The sequence below is a fragment of the Medicago truncatula genome, chromosome 8 (genome assembly GCF_003473485.1).
Source record: "Medicago truncatula cultivar Jemalong A17 chromosome 8, MtrunA17r5.0-ANR, whole genome shotgun sequence".
NCBI lineage: Eukaryota > Viridiplantae > Streptophyta > Magnoliopsida > Fabales > Fabaceae > Medicago > Medicago truncatula.
This window is the reverse complement of record NC_053049.1, coordinates 8,523,275-8,550,718: the sequence shown is the minus strand read 5'-3', so window position 1 is coordinate 8,550,718 and position 27,444 is coordinate 8,523,275. Positions and strand designations below refer to the sequence as shown.

At 32.9% G+C, this 27,444-nt stretch overlaps 2 protein-coding genes and 1 long non-coding RNA gene across 5 annotated transcripts; 1 reads left to right on the top strand and 2 right to left on the bottom strand.

The window, feature by feature from the left end:
* Positions 1 to 737: 737 nt before the first annotated feature.
* LOC112417220 (uncharacterized) lies at positions 738 to 3,786 on the bottom strand. Of its 2 annotated transcripts, XR_005643415.1 has the most exons (3): positions 3,505 to 3,786; positions 3,082 to 3,173; positions 738 to 2,405 (listed from the first exon to the last, which is right to left on the bottom strand). It is a non-coding gene; the product is annotated as an uncharacterized lncRNA (long non-coding RNA). The 2 variants fall into 2 exon arrangements; XR_005643414.1 differs by having other exon boundaries at positions 738 to 3,173.
* An 810-nt stretch (positions 3,787 to 4,596) lies between these two features.
* LOC112417500 (uncharacterized) lies at positions 4,597 to 10,184 on the bottom strand. 2 transcript variants are annotated; one of them, XM_024773494.2, is made up of 6 exons: positions 9,954 to 10,184; positions 7,724 to 9,001; positions 7,527 to 7,653; positions 6,894 to 7,175; positions 6,714 to 6,815; positions 4,597 to 5,194 (listed from the first exon to the last, which is right to left on the bottom strand). In XM_024773494.2, the coding sequence occupies exons 2-6, from the start codon at positions 8,977 to 8,979 to the stop codon at positions 4,775 to 4,777; spliced, it is 2,187 nt and encodes a 728-aa protein (XP_024629262.1). In that variant the 5' UTR covers positions 8,980 to 9,001; positions 9,954 to 10,184; the 3' UTR covers positions 4,597 to 4,774. The 2 variants fall into 2 exon arrangements, with proteins under 2 accessions (XP_024629262.1, XP_024629261.1); XM_024773493.2 differs by having other exon boundaries at positions 7,724 to 8,990.
* Positions 10,185 to 17,634: 7,450 nt separating this feature from the next.
* Positions 17,635 to 23,959, top strand: LOC11439858 (uncharacterized protein C630.12). Its single transcript, XM_003627437.4, has 13 exons — positions 17,635 to 17,887; positions 18,149 to 18,214; positions 18,702 to 18,880; positions 19,702 to 19,837; positions 20,514 to 20,610; positions 20,859 to 20,918; positions 21,004 to 21,104; positions 21,285 to 21,325; positions 21,418 to 21,475; positions 21,645 to 21,719; positions 21,792 to 21,955; positions 22,567 to 22,833; positions 23,438 to 23,959. Exons 1-13 carry the CDS (start codon positions 17,768 to 17,770, stop codon positions 23,685 to 23,687), a joined length of 1,614 nt encoding a protein of 537 aa, XP_003627485.1. The 5' UTR covers positions 17,635 to 17,767; the 3' UTR covers positions 23,688 to 23,959.
* The last annotated feature ends 3,485 nt before the right edge of the window (positions 23,960 to 27,444 follow it).

Genomic DNA, 27,444 nt, shown 5'->3' with positions numbered 1-27,444 from the left:
TTGCCCAAAAAAAAAAATCCATTAAAAAAAAATGATTCACAAAATTTCACCAACAAAAATTGTTGTTGACCGTTAGCGAGTATAATACAGTTTGAACTCTGAGTTTTACACTTATTTACCTTAAAACAGAAAATTCTAACAATTAAACTACTTTGTTGACAAAAATTAGCGGATTTATTTTTTTATTGACTTTAATATATATACTACTACATAAATGCAAATATTGTTGTAAATGTTGTTTAAACTTCTAATCTCTAATGTATTGGATCGGAGTGTTATCCACTCACTCTAAACTTTTTTTACCCAAAATCACATATTGTGGTGTTGAGATAATATTTATGATTTTATTTTTAGAAATATACACCTGTAGTATTTTTATTTTTTTTTCAAATCAAAATGATAGCTTATAGTATCATTGTTCCATCTTAAACTATACGCTATCATTTTGACGAGTAACTTATATAGTATCAGTTGGAAACTGCAATGATCCTACAAAAAATTTGTTAGAGTTGACTATTTCCTCAAAATTTAAAGGAAATTTAATGTGAATCCTTTTTGTAAGAAATAGAGAAATTTCTACACAACACAATTATATACTCTTATTGAGGAAATTTTCTTTGAAAATCTGGGCAATAAATCACTCGCCTGCAAACAAATTGCATGTAATTTCGTAAAAAACAAAATTTTTAAATTCACAGCAATTTTGCATATAAAATCATAAGAAAATTTCACAAGTATATTTGGAAGTATCTTAAATTTCCCCATTAAAAATCCAAGAAATGCATAAAACATAACACAATATGTTCAAACTTTTTTGTACTAAACAAAATATACTACTTCTTCAAGTCCTATAAATCAGATACAATCCTACTCCATGTGGTCACCATCACTATCATCATCACCATTATCAATTTCATTGCTATGTTGATGTAATGAATTTAGATGAGAAGAAGAGCCGGTAAATCCTAAGTGTTGCATTAAAGCAACTACTTGTTTTCTAGTCTAGGCCAATTCTTGTTTCATTTCCCTTTTTCTCTTGTTCTTGTTTTTGCAGTGACTTGTTAAGTGTGTGAATCTGACTTCTTAAAGTATTGACATCTTCTGAATTAACCGGAACTTTAACGGATGTAACCATTGTTTTGTTTGCAGATCCGAGACCAAAAAACCTTGCTTTTTTCTTTCCAACTGAATCTACCCATATATCCAAGTCAGACGGCATTTCTATAGATCGTTGATTATTGCCTCCATTCTCTCGCGAAACAAACTTCGAAAATAATTCCAATTTTTTTTGTTCAAATTTATCCTGCATCACATTTGAATACATCATAAAATAAATAAAAAATAACTGCTAGAAAAGATAAAGTTAGAGAGAATTAATCAAAGATGCAATGAAAGGGCAAGGGCACAAACATCAAGAGCGCGCGCGCACACTAAATATATATACAGTGAACCAGAAAACAGAATGGAGGGCATTGAGAGTTTGGGACCTGTATCTGAAACAAAATTTCTAATATCTATGTCACTTGTACAGTTTTCGAAGAACTTCACCATCCATTTTTTTATGATGGCTGAATCACTGAATGGGACCAGTTTGAGTTGTCAAAAAAAACTTTCATGTGACTGTTCACAACAAACCGAGTGGTAAAAACATCCTCTGCAAGCTAATAAGTTTTGAATGACAACTTCTCATATTATTTTTTTGTTTATATTATTTACAAAACACAGTGCGCAGTTAGTATGCCTCGACGGTTTCTGCATCCAGACACTGTGGCACCATATGACTATATTCATGTGGGATGAAGACCTGGGGTTGGGCATTTTAATACAGATGAGATGTGCAAATTAATTAGTATTAGATATCGATTAGTTTTGATTTTGTTAAGGAATGTTCATATGCCTCTATCTCTGATTCATATAGCAGATACTTAAAACTGGTGTCGAATCATGGCTTGAATATTTCATTAGACACGTTTTTAAACAATATCAAAACATCAGGTCATTGAAACAGTTTTGTGACATGTTGTGTTTAGATTTTAAACTCAACATTCCATCATCAAACCTCATGTCTTGTTGAGTACTGCAACGCATTGAGTCTTGAGTGCATATCAGCATCCAGATTAATCGGAGGGGCTTCCTCTCCATGAGATGTCCAATACCAATATCCGGGTGTAAACCCTTTTGACGAATATGAGCATTTACTTCATTAGGAGTTAGGTGCCTCTCATTTTTACATAGCTTACATGGACACCTTATCACACCTTCATTCAAATACTGTGGTTGTTGACAAGCAAAATCAAGAAACTCTTCAAGGCTTTGCAAAAATTCAACTGTATATCGCCTTTGACCACCAATAAGATTATAATACATCCATGTACGTTGAGCTGGCATTTCCATTTTTGGCTAAGCTGCAAATATAGTTACTATATAACTAGTTTTTCACGCATTGTGTGTGTGCGCAGTGTGTAGAATTCAAATATAAAACATGATTCAAACAATACGTATCTCAATTATACATGGGATGGCCCATCCATTCAAGAAGTCACTTTCTAATAGTTAGTCATCAAAACTCATGTCTTTAATTTGGAAAAATTTCAGTAACATTTCACAATAGTCTCCAACTGAACGACATGAATATCGTGGCATCACATCTAAACCAATCAAGTATGCACCCTCAAAACAAAATAACTGTAGTAAACCAAAATTTCATCAAATCTAAGATATGAGATTTAACATGTACCTAAGAAAAAGTTTCTTCTCAAATTGTCCAAGATTCAATATGGTGATTACTGTTTTAACCAATTATACTTAATCATATTGAGTTTCAAACATGAGTCCGCAAGGCCTAGCACAGCTGGCAATGTCGAGATTGTTGGGCTGAACATTTTCATCCAACCTATGTTAGAATTACCTTATCACTCCAACCTATGTAACTAAATTCCTCCCTCAAACCAATATAATTGACACACACAACCAACCTATAGAGCATAGATTTAAACATACACATATAATAAACCATAAACAAATTGAACAACATATAACAGTGCATTTAACACTGATTAATAAGAATTTAAACGTGTATACCTTGTGGGGAGTAACACTAAACAGGTTGAGAACAAAAGAGCAAAGAGTGAGATAAAATAGGGAGATAAAACAGGTCGGAGGAGTTGTATAACCTATAAACACAACATAGGGAGATAAAATTGTTAGCATTCAAATTCATTGATCCAAACTACAAAACCAATTCTGCCCAGTACTGCAGATTGCTTAGCTATATAAAAAAACATTATGACATGTCTAGAAGCTATTTTCGGCTTATTTCTACAAGCTCTCCGGGATAGCTTATGAAAACAGCTTATAGTCTGTACATAAGCACTTATATGATAAGTGCTTATGCTATAAGCATTTAATTGAACATTTTGAAACAGGTTTTAAACACAGAAGAACAAACAAAACACACTATCATGGAAGCAAAAACAATAATGAAGAAGAACGAGGCAGCGATACCTTAGATTTTCTGAAAAGAATGTTCAGAAATTCAAAAGGATAGAGAGAGAGAGATAGGAGTGAGAATCGATCGCAGAGATGAGAGAGATAGAGTTGTTGATTTCCTGCAAATTTTTCTGTAACTTGGAATTTGTAGGAAAACAAAGCGATATCGTCAATAGTTTACTAATGTAATGGATAGATAAATCTGTAGCAAAAATCGTAGAAAACTCGTCTCAAAATATATTGCAATTTGCAAAAAGCTTTTTCGTTAAGTTGGGATTTGTAGTTAAAATTTGCAATATTGACAATAAATTTACTAAATATATAGTTGGATAAACTTATAGCAAAAATTGTAGAGAACACCACCAAAAGAAATATACTGGATCGGGAAAAATATTTTTGACAGGTTAAAAGATTCTCATTATAACAGATAATTTAAATAATTAATAGAGTTGGTTAGTAATAATCATTGTTTTAAGAGATTATAACGTTTAGTAACTTTGAGCAAATGGTTTAACAAAAAGAAAGCGGCTAAACTAGCTGATAGTAAATTCTTAGGACAAATATGAAGTAATTTGTAAATAATATTTTGACCCTCAAAATTGTAAAGATTGAGCAATTTAGTCCTTTAAATTTATAAAATACAAATTAGTCTATTAAATTAAAGAAAATCAATGAATTGAGTCACACAATCAAAATATCTTTTTAATAATTATCCATCAAAATTAATGGAAACATATATATTGATTTGATTTCTCTCTACTCCACATCACACAATCTTAAAGATTTAAAAATGCAATGTTAATGTATCAATTTTTCTTTAGTCACGAGCTTATACGTAATAATACATCAATTATGTTAGTGAGTCATAAAAGTGAAATGAAGAGAGCTAAGCTTGATGCAAAACAGTGTTGCTAATTAACATAACTAACTTAGTCAGCTAACTAACTACACTAATCATCTAGCAACTTCAGTTACCAATCAAACATCAATATTTTACAACTCTAACAATAATTTTAATCACATTCCTAATTGTGTATACACGTTATCACTTATCTTGGATCACTTAAACTGGTATATTTAGGATATTTTCAGAATTTTTTAGAAAAATTGAGCAATAAATTAACATCTGCAAAACAATTGCATGTAATTTCACAAGTAAATTTGAAACGAATTCACAAGAAATTAACAACAACCCATTTTGAAACGAATTCACAGGTAAATTTGCAAGTACTTTTTATGTAGGAAAAAAATATACCAACTCAAGTCCTATAAATGAAATGCAATACTACTCCATATGATCACCATCTGTATCATCATCACCGCTGTCAAATTCATTGCTGTCTTGAGGTGGACGAGAAGAAGAGGCAGCAAATCCCAAGTGTTGCATTAAAGCTGCTACTTGTTTTCTAGTCTCGGTCAACTCTTGTTTCATTTCTAATTTCTCTTGTTCCTGTTTTTGCAGTGACTCGTTAAGTGCGTGAATCTGACTTCTTAAAGCATTGACATCTTCAGAATTAAGTTTATCAATTGTAAAGAATGTTTTGTTTACAGATCCAAGACCAAAAACCCTTCCTTTTTTCTTTCCAACTGAATCTACCCATATATCCAAGTCAGATGGCATTTTTGTGGATAGTTGATTATCACCTCCGTTCTCTCCCGAAACGAACTTTGAAGATAATTCCGATTTTCTTTTTTCAAATTTATCCTGCATCACATTTGAATACATCAGAAAAAACTAAATAACTATTAGAAAAGAAAAGATAGAATGAATTAATTAAAGATGCGAAGAAAGGTGGGCAATGAGACAAATTTCTGATAGGAGAATGGCAAAAAAAGTGGAGTGCTAAAATCACGGCACTAATGGACAAGTTGGTTTGGTTGGAGGACATAAGCATTGAAGTGATAAAGAGGTCATGAATTCAACTCTCTCCACTAACATAACACACTAACTAACCACTAACATTTGTAAAGGAAATTAAATCAAATAATTATGCATATAACAGAAGATCATTTATTTGATGAAGATGGCAAACTGCAGAAGTATAACTAACAAGAACGATATCAATATAACTAATATTACACATGCCTCATAGTATTAGAAAATATACTCAACCACCCACGTTGACTACAGATCGTGTCACTGAGCAACAGAGCAATGAGACCATGTCATTGAGCAACAAATTACTCATGCAGCTTTGAAAATGGTCCTCGCTCCCCTCTATGCATATTCTTGTGTGTTTTTATTCTTTAAACTAATATATGTCACAAGCACAGTTTTGAATAACTTCACGATCCTTTTTTATTATGACAGATGAATCACTGAATGAGACGAGTTTGAGTAGTAAATATGTTTCATGCTGTGTTAACAAACAAACCAAGTGGTAAAAACATCCTCTGCTCTCCAACTTAAATAGTTTTAGATGACAACTTTACACTTTTTGTTACTATTGTATACCAAACCCAGTGCACATTTACTGCATCCAGAAGTCATGGCACCGTATGAGTATATATTTGTGTGGGATAAAGACCTAAGGTTGAGCATTTCAATACAGTTTATTATCTTTTGTGCTACTGCCATTGGCCTAGTGGCCAACAAATACTCGAATAAGCACACACATGGAGAGGGGAAAGTGTGGAGACCCGGGTTTGAACCCGGGATTCCATATAAAATATCCTCACAGCCAAACCATTAGGCTGTAAAAAAGAGGACAACATTTTGATACAGATGGGAATGGGATGAGTGAGTATTACTGTATTAGAGTTAGATATCCTATATCAGCGTTTATTTTGTTAAGTTTCATATTCCTCTGATTCCAATTACAGATGCTTAAAACTGGTGCGGAATCATGGCTTGGATATTTCAGTCTCCTTTCGAACCTAATAAAGGGACGTGTTGGAATATGGCAAAGAGAGGAAAGGACAGCAAAGTTCACAAGAATGATGGGTCACAGAGTTTTCTTGTTGTATGTAATATGAATATTTTTTTTGGCTTTCTATTAGAGAAACATGTGATAAACCAGAAAAGCGTAAATGAAAATTAATTCCTTTCTGAGATACATAACAATGGCACTAATTAATTTCCAGCCAGCCAGACAGCAAAAATCAACACCAAGTACAGAGAAAATCAAAGTAGATATATAGAACCCATAACCACGTACCAGAATCAAGAGCTATTACACAGAAAAAATCAAATATGTTTATGTTAGAAAACAGATGAGACTTACATAAGCAGACTCTGCAAGAGGACCCACCCAACTTTGATCCTTTTTTCGGTGAGTACGAAAATAAAACTCATCCAATGATGGATCTGTCCCTTTTGCCTCCTTCTGCAATTGATAAAAGTAGTTGTTAATGTTATTAAACTTGAAAACTAAATAAAAAACATATAAGTAAACAAAAAGTACCATTCGCTTCCAATGCAAACGATGAGGAATTGATCCACCAGTGTGAAGAGATGCTCCAGCCATAGACTCACAATTTCTTTTATTTATTTCAGATATTCTTTTGTATTTTAAGGACTCCCAATGTGCCTTCAATTGTGCCCACACACACTCTTCCATCCAAATTGGTTTTTGATCTAAATTTTTTCGAACTTCTTGCATTAACTGAATCATTTTAGCTGAACCCCTTTTCTCAAAGTTACGTCGCACCAAGTCGTTATGTTGAGGTGGCCATGTAAACTTTGACTACATTGATTTTGCCAGATAAAAAAATCACTACATTAGACACATTTTTCAAACAATACCAAAACAATTTCAATGTTACTCTTTAGGCTTCCATTTTTTCTCCCAGCCAACCTGAAAAGACCAAAAAAACCCCAGCAGCAGTTAACTGCCACTCGGGAGACTTTTTAAATCGGTTAAACCAATTTAAAAAGTGTTGAACCGAGCTAAAAAGTGTAGAACGACGCTTAACTACCGGTGGAGAGGCGAATAGCAGTTAAGTGCCGCTCGGTCAACGACACTTGCGAAAAGAGAAGTTTTGAAAGCGTGAAGAGTAACTTCAAACAATTTAATCAAAGCTTGGAATTTGATTACTTTAAATATATCAAACCACGAATCTCGTTGCTTTTTAGATAACTGCTTCCATGATGGTTTCCCCTCCTCCAAGTTATTACGTATGATTAAGGCAATTGCCTTCACTGCCAACCTGTGTTGATCAAACCTGTGTAAAAAGATAAAAATTAATTATAAAAACATAATACAACTCATGTTAAGACATTAAAAGGACTTACCCATCAGCTTCTGGAAGTATAGGAATCCTGTTACCACTACTTTCTTCACTACTATGGCTAGTAGTAGAAGATGGAGTTTCGTTGATCATTGCAAAGTCTTGCCATTCAAGGTCTTGGGTAGGAATGGTTTGAGACATGATAGGTTGAATTCGAGATTGAGGTGGAGGTGGAGGTGGAGGTGACGTGTGTTGAGTGGGTTGGGGTTGCAAGCGGATTTGAGGTTGTGGTCGAGGTTGAGTTGGTTGGGGTCGCATGCGGAGTTGAGGTTGTAGTTGAGGTTGAGTGGGTTGGGGTTGCAGGTCAAGTTGACGCTGTGATCGGCCTTGAGTGGGTTGGGGTTTCCGACGGAGTTGAGGCGGTGCTTGAGGTTGAGTGGGCTGGGGTTGCAGGCGACGTTGTGGTTGGGTGGGTTGGGGTTGCAGGAAAAGTTGAGGTTGGGATTGTTGAGATTGATTTCGAAGTTGAAGTCGAGTTAGAGCTTTAGGGGGCCGAGGTCGATTAAATTTAGTTCGAGGTTTAGTTCGAGGTGGAGGTTGAGTGGCTTGGTTAGCATGAGTCTGAACAGTGTCAGATGGAATTATCAATGGTGCGTGGGTTTGTGCACATTTCTTTTTTCTTGAAATTTTAGTTGGCTGCATAGTTCTCTTTGTACCCCTAGAATTTGAAGGAGTTACATTCTCAGTGTGATTTGACTCCCTCATAAACTTTATCACGTCATTGAAACAATCTTGTGACATGTTGTGTTTAGATTTTAAACTCAACATTGCAATAGCAGCAGACATCTTTGATGTATTTTTATCACCTGGCCGCAGAGTTTGTTGAGTTGAATTCAACATATCACAAAATTCGGTTGTCTCCACATTTGTAGGCACCTCTTCATCTTGTACAAAATTTTGGTCATCAAGACCAGCATCACCAAACCCCGTGTCTTGTTGACTACTATAAGGCATTGCATCTGAGTGCAAATCGACCTCGAGATTAATTTGTGGGGCTTCCTCTCCATGGGATGTCCAATACCAATATCCAGGTGTAAACCCTTTTTGACGAATATGAACATTTACTCCTTTCGGAGTTAGAAACCTTTCATTTTTACACAGCATACATGGACAGCTTATTACACCGTCCTCCAAATATTGTGGTTGTTGACAAGCAAAATCAAGAAACTCTTTGAGGCCTTGCAAAAATTCAGCTGTAAATCCCTTTCGACCAGTAATGCGCCTATTATACATCCATGTACGATGTTCTGGCACGTCCATTTTCCTCTCAGCTGCAAAAAGACTATATCACAATTAGTTTTTCATGCATATTGTGAATAGGCAGTGTATACAAATATCATGTCAATAACTTTCAACAATAAAACATGACTAAAACAATACAAATCTCACTTAATTATACATGGTATGGCCCATCCCATACAAGACAGTTTTTAACTTGGTCAAAAGTTAGTCATCAAATATCACAGGTCTTTAATTTGGCAAAACTTCAGCAATATTTCACAGTAGTTTCCAAGTGCAAGACATGAACATGGTGACATCACAGCTAACACAGTCAAGTTTTGCATTCTCAGAACAAAAAGAAATGCAGCAAACCGAAATTTCATAAAATGTAAGATATGAGTTTTAACCCCCTGCCTATTAACCAAACATAAAAAAGTTTATTCTCAACCTATCCTACACAGAAAATTCAAGATTCCAGAATCAATATAATGAATATTTTAATCAACCATACTTGATTAATCATCATATTGAATTTCAAATAGGAAACTAAGGTTCACTAACCTATAGAGCATACACCTTCTCTGAATGGTAAACTCTAGTTGCTATTTGGTTAGTGAGAGCCAAGGGGAATTCAAACTTCCTAATCACTCTCACTCCAAACCCCTATGTTCCTCCACCAAATAATATGATTGGAGCATACATGCATACGTTTAAACATACATAACTAATAAACCAAGAGAGTAAAACCAAATTCCGTCTCTCACAATTTTCTGGCGGGATAATTCAGTCTTGACAAAAAATAAACTTAAATAAGTCCGTGACATTTACATATTGGAGAAAAATTAGTTCCTACATTAGTTAAGCCTAAAAATCTAAGACGAAAAATCCGTAGGAAAAAAAAAAGACGAGCAAAGTCGTAGGAAAAAAAGACGAAAAAATCCGAAGGAAAAAAAAAAAGACGAAAAAATCTGAACGTAAAAAAGACCAAAAAGCGATAACGAGGTTAAGCTGACCTTATCAACGATTGGAAATGCGATTCTGAGAAGAATTATTTGAACTGGAGAAATCGAGACCTTGAGTAGGAATGCAACGAGAACGAGGAATTGAAAGAGGAAGTGGAGAATAAGATCTCGAATGTGAGAGAGAGATAATTAGGGTTTGGTTTAACTAGGGAAACAGAAAGAGAGAGGGTTTTTGATTTGAGAGAGATCAAAAATGAAACTCATGATATGTGCGCCCCGAAAAAACATTTTTGGCTTATTTGATCTATTGGTCTCCTAACTAATTTCACATTTTCATTTTGGTCATACAATTAATAAAACGTACGTTTTGGTCCTTCATTTTTTTCTCCGTTTACCAAATAAATCCCTAGTCTGTTAAGTTTAACCCCAAATGTCTATGGTGGACCAACTTTAAAAATGGTCCACCATATACCTTATTAAACTTTTTAATTTAAACTGTTTGATCTGTTTCTTAAAAAGAATGACCATTGGATTATACGTGTCTATTGTAACTTACGATGTACCAACAACAACTAATTCTTTTATTTCTTTCTTCATCTTCTACCTTAATAATCTTCATCATCTTCAACTCACATTCATCAACATTCATGAAAAAAACCAAAAAAATAGAATCAACAACTGTCAACAACAACATGATCATAATCACCATCATCTAATCACTAAACTTCCACCACCAACAACACATAATTTAATCACCAAAATTGATATAATGTTCAACAACATTCATAAAAAAATCCAACAAAAAAAAACCAGAACCAATTCTTAGAACAACATCAACAAATCAATTAAACAACAACAACATCATCATCATCATCAATTCTATACAGATTAATACAATAGAATCACATGTGGGTTGTGAGGAAGAAGAAGAATGAAACTAAATATGTATGTATGAAATTGAGAGTGGCGTGAATGAAGCTAAATCTGTATGTATGAAATTGAGAGTGGCGTGGTGGTTGTGCAGCTACCCTAGCTATAAATCATTTAAAGTTACAAAGCAAATCATAGAAATTCAAACACCAAATTCCCCTTCCCTTCCCATTGTCATCTTTGCCGATGCATAGAGAAATCAATCTCAAAATGACTAATAGCACCAAATTACTACTCAACAACAACAACAACCAGTTGAATCTTCTTCTGTTCCGAATCACCCAAAAATCCTTTTCTTCCTTTCTTCCCTAATTTCAATTTCAATTTTCAACTTCCCCATTTTACTTACCACCATAAAAGCATAATCACGATGATGGTGATAACAACAAAATAATAACCTTCATCCCAAAATTGCAGGAAGGAGCAGGACATATGTATGTCTTTCTTTGTACCCATTAGTTTGAATAGAAGCTAAGAACTCATGATTTGAACAAAAAGAAACAACCCAATACAATCAAAATCCACGATTTGGAAAAGGACGAGCAAACCACGCCCAGATCGTACTGTTCGAGAGAGAGAGAGAGATGAACCCCGCACCCAGATCGCATTGTTCATCGAGAGAGATGAAGACCATCTTGTGTTACTGTTCATCAACGAAGGATTGAAGGATTTAACAAAACAGATCGATGAAGGAAGATGAAGATCGTATTGGAAAGGGTAGGAAGTGTTTTGTTTGATGATTTTTTTTCTGGGTTTTTTTTATGAATCCCATGAAGATGATTAAGAACACAAGGGGAGAAACCTATTTTCTGGGTTTTTTTTGTCACGTGGACTTTTATTAACGGAAGTTTTAATTATTTGACAGAAGGGATTTATTTGGCAAACAGAGACAAAAGTGAGGGACCAAAACGTACGTTTTATTAATTGTAGGACCAAAATGAAAACGTGAAATTAATTAGGGGACCATTGGATCAAATAAGCCAACATTTTTCTACCAGTATTGACAATTATTTATCTTTTTTTTTTTTTTTGTAGATAGACGAAATGGCAAAATAAACTGACACACAAGTGGAGGTACCGGGGTTCGAACCCCAGTCATTGCATCCGGCCTAACAATTTCGGTCTTTTGCCAGTTGAGCTAGGACTTCTGGATACAATTATTTATCTTTTAACTACAATTATAAATTATAAACTTCGGTCCAGTGAGCATAGTACAATTAGTTGGTAGAACAGTGCATTATTGTATAACTTATGTTAATGATGAGGTGGTGTGCATGAGGTGGCATAGGGAATAAAGTAAAAATATAAAATAGTCATTTGATCCTTGAATAAAAATTCAATATCCCAAATTGAATCTCAAATCCTGAATTTAATCCTTAAATCTCTACTGTTGAACAACAACAACAAAAAAAAAAAATATTGATTTTGAACAAAGAGGGAATTAGAGATTTGAGATTCAATTTGTGGATATTGATTTTTAGTTCAGGGATCAAAATGATAATTTTTTCCTTTCATTTTAGTCCATGTGACACCTCATGCACGCCACCTCATTGGTTGACATAAGTTTTTAACGTCAGGGACTAAACTGATAACGAAAGTGCACATTCATAAACTACTTTGTATTTAATCATGAGTCAAAGACCTTTGTGAGAGCGAGGTGAAGAGTCAATGATCAAAGTGATCATTTACTCTTAATTTTAAGAGTTTGATATATGGTGAAAGGACAAATATAAAAAAGTCCGCTAAAAAAATATATTTCGTTTGTATATTGTTATTAGTGGAAATGCGGACATTAAATGTCTCTAAGTGTTTTTCTTTTTTTTGGTAGATATCTCTAAGTATTTTTCTACTGGTTTGAGATAAGGTTTAAAAAAATACTTGGAGATAGATTCAAACTAAAAAAAGAGTATGTATTATTAATCTAACAACTAACAATTAATCTTCGTTATTCAAAAAATAAAAGGTTTTTTTTAATCTAAGATTTTTGTTGACTTGTAATGTAGCGTCATTGCTAAATTTTGTCTATCTAAAAGGACAAATGAGTTAACTTTGATTTCTTACAAATTCTGCTATAAATAAATATGAGAAATATTAACCAATGCCTTCGGACATTGGTTAAGGTAGTAAATATACTCCCTCCGTATCAAAATATAAACAAAATTGACTTTTTAGGTTCATTCAATTAATGATGTATGTGGTTCATATTATAGACCACATACATCATTAATTGAATGAACCTAAAAAGTAAAATTTGTTTATATTTTGAAACAGAAAGAGTAATAATTTTTGCATTGAAAATTGTGTAATCAATGCTTCAAAAGTCAAAAAATTATCATTTTTAATTTATTTTTCCTTTTTTAGATATCTTAACGAGTGTCTCGGTTAACACAATCCAATAAATATTTCTCAGCAAGTTTTTTTTTAAGAGAAATTTTTTCTACAAGTTGGAAATTTGTAGGAGAAATTGTGGTGTTGACAGTATATCTACGATTTTTTTGGAAAATGTAAATCTGTAGGAAAAATCGTAGAAAATTCTACTCAATTTTTTGCTGAAACTGTGCATTAAGCTTATAGTAGATAGTTTAAAAATCATAAGTTCAGTTAGATTTTTTTTAAGGCAAAGTTAGATTGTTTGGTTACTAATACTCTCTCAATGACTTGATAACATTTTTCATTAGCTTTTAGGATTTGTTGGTAAACTATTTCACATAATGTTCAAGTTTATAATATTTTACTAAAGACTCGTTATTCTTTCTGTTTGATAACATGTTTAGAAATTGCTCCATAATTTGGATATGCTTTGGGTCAATCTATTTTCTTCCAAGTACCTTTATGGTATCTCTATTTTAGAAGCGTCAGATTATCAAAGTTTCTCTTGTATTTGGAAGACTATTACCAAGACCGTTGAAGTTTTAAAATCTTATTTGATGACTATAATTGGAAGATGAGAGGTTTCTCTTTGGTGTGACAAATGGTTGGAGGATAATTATCTTAGTAATCATGTTCCTTGTATCCATGTTAGTGAAACTAATTTGAGACTAAAAGACATTACCATCCCAGCCATTGAAATTTCTCTATCTCACAACTGAGATCCCTCTCAATATTCAACTTCAAATTCAAAGTATCTTCATTTATGAGTCTTCCCACAACATCAAAATTTGAACTCATTCTCCACCAGGTATTTGCACTGTTAAAAGTGGTTGACTTCAATCTCTCTTTCTTTTGCATGTCAGACTCCACAGGAAACATGTCAATGGATTTGGAGGCTCGACCTCCCAGAGAAAAAAAATATATTGTATGTCATTTTTCACGGCCTTCGTATTGCGTATGATGCGGGTCAAGGGAACATTATTCTTGAATCAGATTCTATGGTGGCTTTTGATCTAATCATGTCGGATGTCGAACCTCATCATCTTCATGCTCCTTTGATTAGTCAGATTGTCCAACTGTAACATCGAGATTGAATTATTAATTTTCATCATACCCTCTGTTAAGGCAACGAGTGTGCAGATTGACTTGCTAAGTACGATGCTTCTTCTTCGGATGCTCTAAAGTCTTGGATTTTTTGCCCTCTTCAACTGTAATATTACTTGCCTAAAATTATAGTTTTGGTTTTGTTTTGTCATTTTTTCTTGAAGAAAAAATACTAATCTCGTTTTGATTTCTCTCGCGCGTACCTCTGTCTAATTTTTCTATCTCTGTGATGAGAACATAGGAGGATGCATAACCAAAGAAGCATAGAAAACTTACAAGCCCTTCGATCTCCCAACAACAAAGAGCAAGATATAAGAAGGCTAAAGATAAAGAGGCACTTAACAATTTTGTAGCCAGTTTATTTGAAGTAGGTTCTTGATATTCTATATGGTCAATTTATAAATCTAAATTGAAATGCACTTATGTGTGATCACAGTTTTTATTGATTAAAATTTATTTTTATTTAGCTCCCTCCAAAAGGAACAAATATTTCAAAGAACATCAAAAGTAGGTAACACACCCATACTGGAAATAGTTGTTCCTTTTGAATAATGAATTATCACTCTTTTATTTATCTTTTTCATATTATTTATTAAGAACAATTTTGTAAAACAACTTATAATCAGTGACGGTTTTACCACCCAACTAGTTTGGGCTCAGTCCCGGGTGCCACTGCAGTTCTTAACTTGCATATAACTATCATATTATCCATAACATATCATATGATGTATGGTGTTTTAGTGGTTAGGCGCGTTCCTTAACCCGTTTAGCGCGTGGGCTCGATCCAGGTAACCCTCTCTTTTTATTTTCTATTGTATTAAAAATATTTTTATTCAAAAAAATAGGTTTTGTAGGACTCGAACCCCCGTTCTTCAAGTTAGTTTCAACAAAACAAACCACTACACCAATTCACAATTTCAATAATATTATAAAACTGTTTAATAAATATTCTGAAACTTTTTTGCCCAGGCTTTGCAAAATTTCTGACTCCGCCAGTGCTCATAACCCTCCGTACCATAATAACTTAGTCATTTGCAAAAAAAATATTGTCCTAGAAAAATTGACCCATTTCACTTTTCAATACAATATTAATTATTTTTTTTCAATTATAACACTAATTAATACTACATCCGTCCCTAATTATAGGCCATTTTGAAAAAATAACAGGAATTAAGATAGTGGATATTTGTATTAAATGTGTTTGTAATTACTATTGTTTTTACAATTTTATCCTTTATGAGAGAGTTGGTTTATGTTTTCAACATGTCATTTATTGCTGATTGAAGAAAAAGATGTATAATAAATAGGGGCATGTATATAAAGAAATAATTAATGTAGTTGGAAATAGCAAATGAGTCTTATAAAAGGGAACAAAAAAAAATTCTCAAAAGAGTCTTATAATTAGGAACGGAGGTAGTACTACTTTCACCACTTCCAATTCAATATATTCTGCATTTATGATAAAGAAAAAAATGCATCAATAGTTGATAAGGGCACTCAAACACATTTTTCTCCCTCTTTCACTTATACACGTTTTCTTAATAAGTGTGAAATGAGTCAATGACTCAGTTAAAATGGGACAGAGAGAATATCTATTTTTCACATAAAATTAATTACATTTCTTAATACGTGTAAAATGTCTAAAATATCATATAATTTGAGACGGAGGAAGTAGTAACATACAATATTTCATTTCTATTCTCTTTCTACACGAAAGAGTTTGAATTCTGTTTCATCTTCAATTTATAAGAGCAATATTTCATTTCTATTCTCTTTCCACACCAAACAGTTTAAGTTTTTTCTTTTTAGGAAAAAGAGTTTGAGTTTTGTTTTATTTATCTATCTTCAATCTATGAGAGAGATATTTACAAATCATATGTTAGTGAGACACTTTTATTAAATAGACTTCATTAAAAAGTTCCATTAATGTTTACTTGTTTTTATTTATCTCAAATGGATAATGAATAAAGATAAGATAAGTAATGAATAAATTCATATACAAACATTGGGCTTGCCCTCTTTTGTGTAAAAAAAATAAAATTCATATACAAACATATCCTTATTAAACTGGACTAATAATTTAAACCATTTTGTTATATTTGATGAGTCACTTTCATGTTTATCACATATACTTTATTAGAGGATTCTTTAGACGTTTCCTTTTTAAGGAGTTGGTTCTTCTTTTTTTTTTCCTTTTTTTCATGGAACCAAAAAAAATTCATGTTCATACAAAACAAACTATTCATTTTCGATATTATTTAGATTTATCACTTTTGGTAAATTGTTTTTTTTTTAACAAGCAAAAATGGATTATATTAACACTTCAAAAATAGCCCTTTCAGCACAAGATGTACCGAAAAAACTACTAAAAACGAGACCAGCAGTTTACACGATTACAACAAAATGTTAACCAATGCCTAAACAAGACAATGGATTCGACACCCACATCTGATCACCAAAAACAAAAACAACCTTACTAGCTTTCAGCCACCACAAAGACTGATACTTTACTTTATCTAATAATTGCACTAGTGAACTTTCTTTTTGCTTAAAAATCCTGTTATTTCTTTCATTCCAGATAACCCACATCGTCAATAACCAAATAAGCTGAAGAAAATATCTCCTCGCTTTCAACACACCTGTGTAAAAAGCAAAATGTGCACAATGATTTGAAATGTCACAATGATCAACACCATCAAAGCCTATCCAAGATCTCACCAATGACCATAAAGAACCAAAGAAGCTGCAAGACAAAAATAAATGTCGAGCATCTTCCAAAAAACCACACCCTGACACACATTAACATGCCTCTGAATTCAAAATACCAAAATAAATTGTGATTTTCTTTTGTTAAATGAATAATCACAATATTTCTCAATATATCAAAATTCCAAAATAATATTAGATTGTCCATTTTTATTAGTCAAAATTATACTTGATGTTAAAATACTATGATAATATTATCATACGAGTCTTTTAGTATATTTATTTACTATTATATCAATCTTTATATGAAAAGAATTATTGTTTGTATTGCAAGACTATTTTGATTAACATAGTACACAATTATAAACACTTTTTTGTCAAATAGCCTATTAACTAAAACTCATACATATTAAATGTGAAGAAGTGAAGTGCAATGGATCCGAACTTCAATTTTTACCTATATTATGCAATATATTTATCAACTAAACTAAGCTCACGGGAATCAACGATGAACTATTTTATAATTTGGATGAGTGTTCAAAATGTATTGATACTTTCCTTCCCTATCTTACTTACATCTCACCTTAATTAAAACTAACTAACTTGCGTAATAATAGTTTAAAGTAAAGTTTAGAAAGAAAAAAAAAATCTGAAATAAAGAAAAGACCGAGAACTGAGGTTTCCTAATTTGGAAGAGTGTAACATTAAACTCTTCAAAGATTCAAACCTTGCTTTGAATTCATTGAGTATCAGTGATGAAGCAACAAGAGTTGACTTTCTTACTATGTCTCATATGGGCACTTACCCTTCTCTATGGTGAAATGTTCTCTTACTGGCTTCCACCTCTCTTCACTTGTTCATGGCCTCATTTAATGGTATAACCTTAAAGTCTTCATCTTTTCACTTTTTTCAATTCTGGGTCACTCTCAAAATTTTATTTTTAATTTTGTATGTTATGAAATTTTGGATATTATTGAGCTGCCATTGTGATGTGTTGGATCTATTATGTTTTTGATTTTGTTGGAAATTAGTTTATGGAGTTTTGTGGAAAATTGAAGAGTTTTGTTTGTATTGTGAATTTAGTAAAATACTTAGCTGACTTACCTTGTTTTCTGCTATTATTGCTATTATTGCAGGTTCAAACAAAAAGTGAGAATCACCAAACTGATTATGTAAAAGTTGCTATTATTGCAGATCCACAGGTGAGCTTTTCTGCTTTTATGGTTATGTCATACATGCGTAATTACATATTACCATAAATGTTAAGGATTTAATTTATCCACTGATATATTATATATATCAAGGATTTAATTTAAGATTGAAGACTCATTTCAATCGAGGACTAATTTGTCGCCGATATATAAATGGCATGTACTAATTTGTGTTTTATTTTTATCTCGGAGTGAACTGGGCGGTCAGAAAATTTTGATGGACCAAAATGAGTCTTCACTCTTAATTTAATTGATCAATCATAAATGTTGAATCATTAGAAATATTTTACTTTAATCATATATACCTAAGTCATGCAAAAATGATGATTTGTGATTGGCTGACAATGTAAAATGTTTTTACATTGACATTGCATCAAAATTAATCTTGCATTGCATATACTTGTTTATGCGAATCTATTAACGTATGTTTCTGTGGATGTGAATCTAATATATTGATGTGTTTTTTTTAACATATCAGCTCATGGATAAAACTTCACTCCATCTTCCAGAGAAATCTCTTGCACTGGAGATTGTGAAATTCTACACTGATTTAAACATGCAAAGATCATTCTTTTCATCGATCCTGCCTTTCAAGCCCGATGTCATATTGTTTTTAGGCGACTACTTCGACGGAGGTCCTTATTTATCGGATGAAGAGTAAGTCATGAAAACAAATATCTATTTATGTTTTGGCTTTATGCAAGTTTTGACGTTTTGTCTTGTTGTCTATTATGCCATGTGAAAGTTTCCAATTCTGATGATTTTGGAATTTAGTATAAACATTTCATTTATGAACCAACATAGATGGTAAGTGGTGACTTCTTGAGAGTGCATTTTGTAAACAATTTAGGTATGTATGCTATTCTAGGGAGCTTAGTTAAGCACTTATTCATGAGCTATTATGAGAAGCCTAGTGAAATAAGGTAAAAACAGCTTATGGACATAAAAGGAAATTTAATATTTATATACGTGCTTATGTCATGAGATAAGCTACTAATTTATATAAAGAAACTAATATTATATGAGCACCACAAAGAATTGCACTGAAAATTTATAGACATGATTGTCTGGTCAAAGACTTAACAATTATGTTCATTCCAAATGCATGACAAAACCATAAATACATATATATCTTCTTTGTAATACCAAATATTTTCGTAACTTCGTTGATGCTTAATGTAAAATCTCAATCTCTTTTTTCCCCCTCCCTGAATCCCTCATTTAAATTAACTATTTAATCATTAATTTACATTGTCAGCTCAAATAATTGACAGCAGTAAAATAAAGCTTAGATTTCTATTGTTAACGTCTTTTAAATGTTTATATGCTAAAGAGTAAAGGGTGGCCCCTGATAAATTTCAAACACATAGTTGTTTGGCTCATCTATAGTGAAAATATTGTTTCCTTTGGTTGTATCTACAGCATGTTCACTCGAATTTCCTTATATGAAATTCTTTTATGATTTTTTGGATCGACAGATGGAAGGAGTCATTGAATCGCTTAAAACGTATATTTGGTTTGAATGCACAAGGAAAATACACAGACAAGCCAGTTTACTACATTCCCGGAAACCATGACATTGGTTATGAAAGTCTTCATTATGCAATGCCAAAGGTATTTCAACATGTTATTGCTCTACTTTTGATGTTTAAGTTTCCAAAAGGTTGATTCCGGTGGTATTTACAATACATAGAATAAAATGCAAAATGCATGGCTGAGAATGTAGTTGTAGTTATATTAGAGTCATAACTATACTCAAGACCTCAGGGAAGGGAAATTACAGAAATTTTAACTTATTGTCGATTTTAAATTTGGACTCATTATTGATATCTACAGATTGCTGGTGTATGGGATTTTATATAGACTTATAGACTAATCACCTTGACATTGATGTACTATTGATATTTTCTAAAGATTAATTATAAATGAGACATGGTAGATTTTGGTTGTAAGTATAAAAGGCCTTCATCTTGTGTTGGTTGTGAATGCATTGAGAAATTTTTGAAATTTTCCCGACGATTGATTTTTGACAACTCGTGTAAAGTGACATTTGGCACTGCAGTATTTCAGACACCTGTCTTATTAATTGTGATTCACATAAAGCAAGGTTTACATCACATATTAAATGTATCAAATATACTCAAGTTTTATTCAGTTCCATTTTGCATAATTCCCAATCTGTAATTTATAGAATGCGAGGAATTTTTTGTTTGTCCTTTATTTAACTGTGTACTTCCTTTCGTGTCTTCTTTTCTCATAACATTTTTATCATTGCATTGCATCCACATAGGTTATCAGACGCTACGAGGAAACATTTGGGATTAGAAACTACAAATTTGCAGTTGGAAAAGTTGATTTTATTGCTGTCGATTCACAAACTCTTGATGGTAAACTGGGGTTTTGCTTGTAGATTTGAGCTATCACGTTTCATTATGGATTGTTTCTTTCTTTAAGAAAAAATTCTTTTATTAAACAAGAAATCATACTTTAACCGCTTAAATAACGAACATAATTTGTATAACTGAAATATTATAAATTTCAATCATGTGCTGGTTATGTATTTATAAAAGTCAAAGTCATTGCTTGAAGAGTTTTTAAGAAGTTGAAATTACTAAATTCACTATATTTTCTACAGGACACCCACAGAAGCATCTGGCTTCTCAAACTTGGGAATTTGTAAAGAATATCTCTGTAGGTATAAACTGGCCTGTACATCTGATTCATTTTTTGGTTTGATCATGTGTCCTGTAATAATCCACAAGTTTTTTGTACTTTACTAGATGATGTAGTTCGTCCAAGAGTCTTATTAACACACATTCCTTTATATCGACCGGATGGTACTTACTGTGGCCCTGATCGTACTTCCCCAATTATCAATCAGGTAAAGTTTATTACAGTTTCATGAAGTAATAAATCTATAGTAAGCATGTTGTATTTCGTAGAGCAATGTCCCTCAGAATACTGTTATGCCGTGGGTTTTGTCTGAAATCTTATTTTTTTCTAACCTGCCAGTTGCTGTTCTTGAAACTACTAATTACTCTCTCTTTCTTTTAATTTTTAGAGGATACATCACGCTTGGCATGATAAGACTAACGGTATTACGTAAGTTACTCATCTTATGGCGTGGAATTTGCATGAGCTTTCATAAGTGGCTCATTTATACTGAGATTTGTTGACTTTTTTTGTCCATTCAGGTATCAAAATTATGTTTTTGAGAAGTCATCAAAGTCTTTACTAGATACTATCAAACCTGTGAGTCATCTACCTTCTCTTTAGATTTTTGTGCATTGCTGTTCCACCTTGATATTGACGGGGGAATAAAAATAATAATCTATGATTAAGTTGCAGACAAATTATATTTTATATGTATAGTGTGCTATTTAGTTTATGTTTTCAATTTTAGAACTTCTGATTTTGGCAGAAGCTTATTTTATCCGGCCATGATCATGATCAATGCACCATCACTCATCAATCTAAATCCGGGCCTATAAAGGAGGTAAGAATGTGATTGTCTCATCTGGACAGTGTAGTTGCGTGTTTGAACATTTTAACTGACAGTAGCGTGCAGCACACTCTAGGTACTATAAGTTGGCAACAAGGAAACTTGTATCCTTCTTTCATGCTGTTATCAGTTGTTAACTCAACTCTTCCAAATGCTTCCGCTTCCATTCCAGAAGAGCCTTTGTTGACTCATCTATGTTACCTTCCAAAGCAATTTCACATTTATATGTGGTATTGTTCTAAATTCTGATTATGATTTTTAATATAATTTTTTCCTGAGCTTTTCTATAAGTATTGGGAAAAACCCAAGTCCCACATCGGATAGATAGACTCTTGAGAAGAGTATATAAAGTGGGGCCGCCTAAACCTATTCACGCACCAAGCCCAAAGAGTGCTGGGCGTGAGGGGGGTGTATTGGGAAAAACCCAAGTCCCACATCGGATAGATAAGACTCTTGAGAAGAGTATATATGTTGTGGCCCTTGAATTCGACAAGCTTTGATACCATGTTGTAATTTGGGGCCTAACTCATCCTTACAAAACCGGCTTGTAAGGTGAGGATTGCCTCCTCTTTATATACTCTTCTCAAGAGTCTTATCTATCCGATGTGGGACTTGGGTTTTTCCCAATAATAAGAGAAAATGGGACATGCACTGTCAGTGTAAGTTTACACTGACGTGGTCCATTGAGACTTCAATATTTTTCTGTTATTTTTAATTTGTGGTTACAACGAGGACCTACTTGAAAATATCAGTAGTTCTCATTGGATGTCTGTGTAAAACTGTTTTACATCAACAGTGCATTTCCATTAAATCAGCTCTTATGTTTTGCTGCAATTTCCAGGTATATTGTGCAATTTGTTTTTACCCTCCTTGCCCTCCTACTTTGGCCAACAAGTAACACAAGTTTCTGGCATCAGTGTTGGAATTTGGTGGGCAATTTTAAACAACTTATAGCTTCTATCGTATCTAAAAATGAAACAAAAGAGAAAGACGAGGATGCCAACTATGAATATGAGATGATGTGGGATGCAGAAGGCTCAATGCATCTTATAAAGAAACCCTTGAAGGCATCCACTGTAAATTCAAATGAGCGAAGCTTGGGAGAAAGGTAAACTTTGGTTTGCATATCCGTGCTATTACACAGTACATGGAAAACATATTTGGAAGTTCAATCCTAGATAACTGTGATTTCTTAGTTTGTCATGAAACTAAAACTAACATCATGAGCTTGTCTGAATTGGCTGATTTGAACTTATATACTAGCATATGGAAACAACTTATGACATACCCGTCAGCTATTTTCAGCTTATTTTCATAAGCTCACATAATAGCTTATAACTTATATGAAAACAATTTAACATTTTCTTATCTTTTGTTATACTAATTAGCATATACATAAGCATTTGTATGATAAGTGCTCATGTTATAAATACTTGTGAGGCTGTTTGGGAGAGCTTATGGAAACAACTTGTGACATGTCCATCAACTATTTTCAGATTATTTTCATAAGCTCTCCATAACGGCCTATGAAATAGCTTATACCTTATATGAAAAAAATTAACATTTATTTTTTCTTTTGTTATAGAAATTAACTTAATTCATAAGCACTTATAAGCGCTTAATTAAACTGTTTACCCAAACAGCAGCCAAATCTGTTAAATATTGGAGACAAAACTTAAGCATCTTCCTGTGTTTTTTTTATCCGCTGCCAGGGGTAATGTTGTATTGCGGCCAACTGCTAGAAAAAATACTGGTCAAGAAGCAGCTTTCTCTGTGAATATGGATATGGCTTCAACCATCGAGCTTGATCCTCTAGCAAAAATACCTCCCAGAACAGGCAAATCAAAAACAACAATTATAATCCAAAGACTACTACGCACACTGCGAATGCTGACCGTGATTGCAGCTGTCAATGTTCCTCTTTACATGATGTTGCTATTCAAGGATTGGATTGACAAGTAAAGACGAGATTCATACGTGAGTTATATCATTCAGATTTTACCAAGATTTTGTTGTAATGAAGAAATGTAGTAGAACCAATTAGATAGTTCATGCTTCTGTATGTTTAATTGGTAGCTTACATAATATAATTTTCAACGCCTTGTCTCATTTTTTTTACTAGGATCTTGTTCTCCATCACTGCTATATTCGTTATCTATTGTAATATAATGTTATAAGAATCAACATAGGATGCATACATTACATTCACAAATTACAAGTATTATTGTGTATCATGGCTAAAATGTGTCTTATAAAACCACAATAAGCATGAGCTTTGTGGCATGTTCTATTCTTGAAAGTAGACAGCTTTCTCTCTTCCAAAACTTCTGTCATAACAAATTTATATGGATAGATTGTGTGCTAGTTATCTTCGTATAAAATCCTTTATCATTTCCATGGTTGCGTACGTTGAATTTAAGCTTCCAAAATGTTTAACTGGACTTTTGCAAGCTACAAGCTAGAAGATACCATGTAATCATAAAAGACAATAGTTATAGATGGTGTATAGGGTTTGAGATTGTGAATAGTTGTTGCTGATCTTAGACTTGGCCATGATGAATATAAGTAATTTTGTCATATTGAAGATTTGATTGACCAACTTTGTTTATAGGGACAAACATGTGTTATACAGCTCCCATCATTGCAAGGTCCAAACAATGACAAATCCATCTCAAATATATTTCATGGTCTATTTGGTCTGAGAAAACGTTTTCCATTTTGGTTTCTTGGCTTTAATATTTAATTACAAAATTGTTTTCAATCTGTTTTTAATTTGTTTTATGTACAAATCTTCATAAACAAAGTAGGAGTTAATTTGAGGAGTTGAACTTGTGAAAGACTTGGTTGTAGAAAAAGACTTTTTTATTTATTTTCTTACACATAAAGTAAAAGACTTTTTATTTTTATTTTTATAATGACAAAGATTTTTAACACTGACCTCTCAGTGAATGACTCATGTGGGCCATTTTGAAAATGTTCAATAAGCATTATAGGGACTTGAAACCTAATTTTTATATGACACCTGCATGACTGGATTATTATGGATGCAACCACTAACTCATCTCACACTTGGTTGTCTGTCTCTTAGATCTTGTGTTGCAAATTTGGGATGACAGAGAATATGATCAAGATATACATGTCTACCTTTGCAAGGCCAGACCATATAATGGAAATTCGGAATAGCTAAAAAGAGCCAAAACATTTGTGTTGTCATATCATCAACCTTCCAAATAATGTTGTCAAATCAATATCTTTATCTCAAAATCTTTTTAATCAAAATTTCCTATTTCAGTATGTTTTTGTTCTTGAAGTAGAACCGGGGTTAGACCTTGTCAGCAATGTGTCGTGATCAAGGCCTTGTTAATGAATAGTTTGGCTTCCAACTTTGAGTAGTTGACCTATTCATAGGGGCAGTGAGGTAACCTCTTCCTCTAATATCATACTTTCACCATAACACACACTAAATTGAACGTTTAGACAACTCATTATTATTTTTGTTAAGAGTTTCACATTTGATGAGATAAGACATGAAAATGTATTTATTTATATATGGTTGTCAATCATCCTTTAAATGAAATGGTTCCTCTCCATCAAATGGAATAGAGAAGAAAAAAAATGGAAGTGAGAGAAGAAGAACTGATGAGAGAGATAGAGAGTAGAGAAATGGTTGGTTGAGAGGATCCAAACCCCACTTTGAAAACCGGTTTGTGAGAGTTCTTTTACTGGTTGCATTGCATCCACAAGACATCCATACAACAAAGGGGTGCAAGTTGTTTGGGAACAGCTTGAGGGGCATAGAGGAGACAAGATATAAGGCAAATAAGTACTACTTGTGAGTGAGGATCATGAGAGAGATGTAAGGAAATTACTCCATATAAGTACAATGATGTGTGCATCAATGTGTGCCAAATGTGATATTGAAATGGATTTAATCACCGTTTAATTAATGTCCACTAACAATTAGGATAAATTTTGAGTAATTCATAAATTAAAAGGATCGCAACATAAATCAAATGAATATGACTCACTACGCTGCAATTCAATCCCATTATAACTCATTTTTAAAAATCGACAAAGAATCGTTGATTGTCACTAAGCACTCAAATATAAATTAAGTCTAAAAAACCTAAGTTCGTGCGGGTACTCTATAGATTTACTGGTAAGCTAAATCCCTTAATAAAACATATTTAATCCAATTATTAGTGTATATCCCTTGGGAAAACAATTACTAGTGTATTGTATCCTAATTGCTAAGTGGAATGCTAAGACTGATTCTTTTCATTAAAAAGATGAGTACTAACTGTAACGATTTTAGATGGATCATAATGATATTTTTTTTTATAAGGAACACAATCACACATTCAAAATTTGTCGATTTTACAAGAAAACATATTTTCTCTCAAAAAAAAAAAACATATTTAATCCTTCTCACAAAGACGCAACTTCATGAATAACAATTACTAATTTTACAATATATGTCTTCTATAACATACAACATATGATATGAGTTTATTCCCTTTTGTATTTTTCAACTTTGCATTGGGACCAAATCCTAGTTCTTTTAGTCATAATATCAATTGTAAAAGAAAAAAAGAATAGATATAATTCCAAAAGGGTCTTGCTATAAAAGGAAAAAGGTGGTTATACAAGAAAATATGCAGAAAAGTAATGTCCATGTGAAGGACTAACATTCCAAAATTACAATTATTCCACCATCATATATATATATATATATATACACTACTTAAAAAACTAAATTTAGTGAGGGAAATTTAGTGAGGGAAAACATAAAATCTCTCTCTAATTCCGTCACTAAATTTTGCGACCAAAGAATTTGTGAGGAATTTCATTTTTTCCGTCACTAATTTCCCTCGCTAATTTTGCTTTTTCTAGTAGTGATATATCAGATGAAAAAACTATCAGTTAATTAGTTCCTTGCCAGCTACATATGTAGTGATTATGCCTGTCCATGTTGTAGAAAATCCAGAAAACTCTCCAATTTCCACATGAAAAACCATTTGAGTTTTTTCAAAGGGTAAAAAAGGGAAGAAAAATACATAATGGAAATTAAGAGTCCATATATTCCAACTGGGCTGGCAGCCTATCCATATTGAGTAGCTTCAAGGTTTCATCTTTTGGGAAGAGAGATTGAGAAGTGTGATCTTTAGGTTATACGAAGAGAAAAGGTCGGAAAGAAAGTGTCAGAAAGTGTGTTGCTAGTTATAGTCTTCTCCGCGTGTTATTTATAGCTATAAAGGAAGACCAAAAGGAGGTGCGATCCGAGGAGTTTGTTAGAGAGTATGTTGCTAGTCTTCTCCTTGAATGTACCAACAAAGAAGCATGGTGGCACAACGACGAACGATGTAGAGACGAGCTCGTTGCTCCTTAACCAAAGAAGCACACTTGCTACTAATTCCATTCCTTTTTTTCTTTGTAGCAACCTTTTCTCCTTGCTTGTACTTCAAGTTTTGAAACTCTGCCATGGTTGATTCTATGGTAGTTTAAAGTATATTTGGAGCTAGAACTTTTGTTGTTTATCAAAGAGGAAACCCCTAAAAAAAAGGCTTGCTACACACAGCCTGAGGAAGTACGTGGGAGTTAAAATACATATTTATAGATAGATATAAATAAGCAAACACCAAACCCAAGTCCCAAAGGGAAATGAAATCTCTTTAGTCGACATGTTGATTAGTTGCAATCTTGACCGTTGAATGAAGAT

Coding starts and splice junctions, on each gene's coding strand:
- LOC112417500 (XM_024773494.2), bottom strand. CDS start 8,979: ATGGACGTGCCAGAACATCGTACATGGATGTATAATAGGCGCATTACT. Junction 7,176..7,526: donor CGTGGTTTGATATATTTAAA/GTAATCAAATTC, acceptor AAATCAATGTAG/TCAAAGTTTACATGGCCACC. Junction 5,195..6,713: donor CTCTTGCAGAGTCTGCTTAT/GTAAGTCTCATC, acceptor AATGTGATGCAG/GATAAATTTGAAAAAAGAAA.
- LOC11439858 (XM_003627437.4), top strand. CDS start 17,768: ATGAAGCAACAAGAGTTGACTTTCTTACTATGTCTCATATGGGCACTT. Junction 18,215..18,701: donor CTATTATTGCAGATCCACAG/GTGAGCTTTTCT, acceptor TTAACATATCAG/CTCATGGATAAAACTTCACT. Junction 18,881..19,701: donor CCTTATTTATCGGATGAAGA/GTAAGTCATGAA, acceptor TTGGATCGACAG/ATGGAAGGAGTCATTGAATC.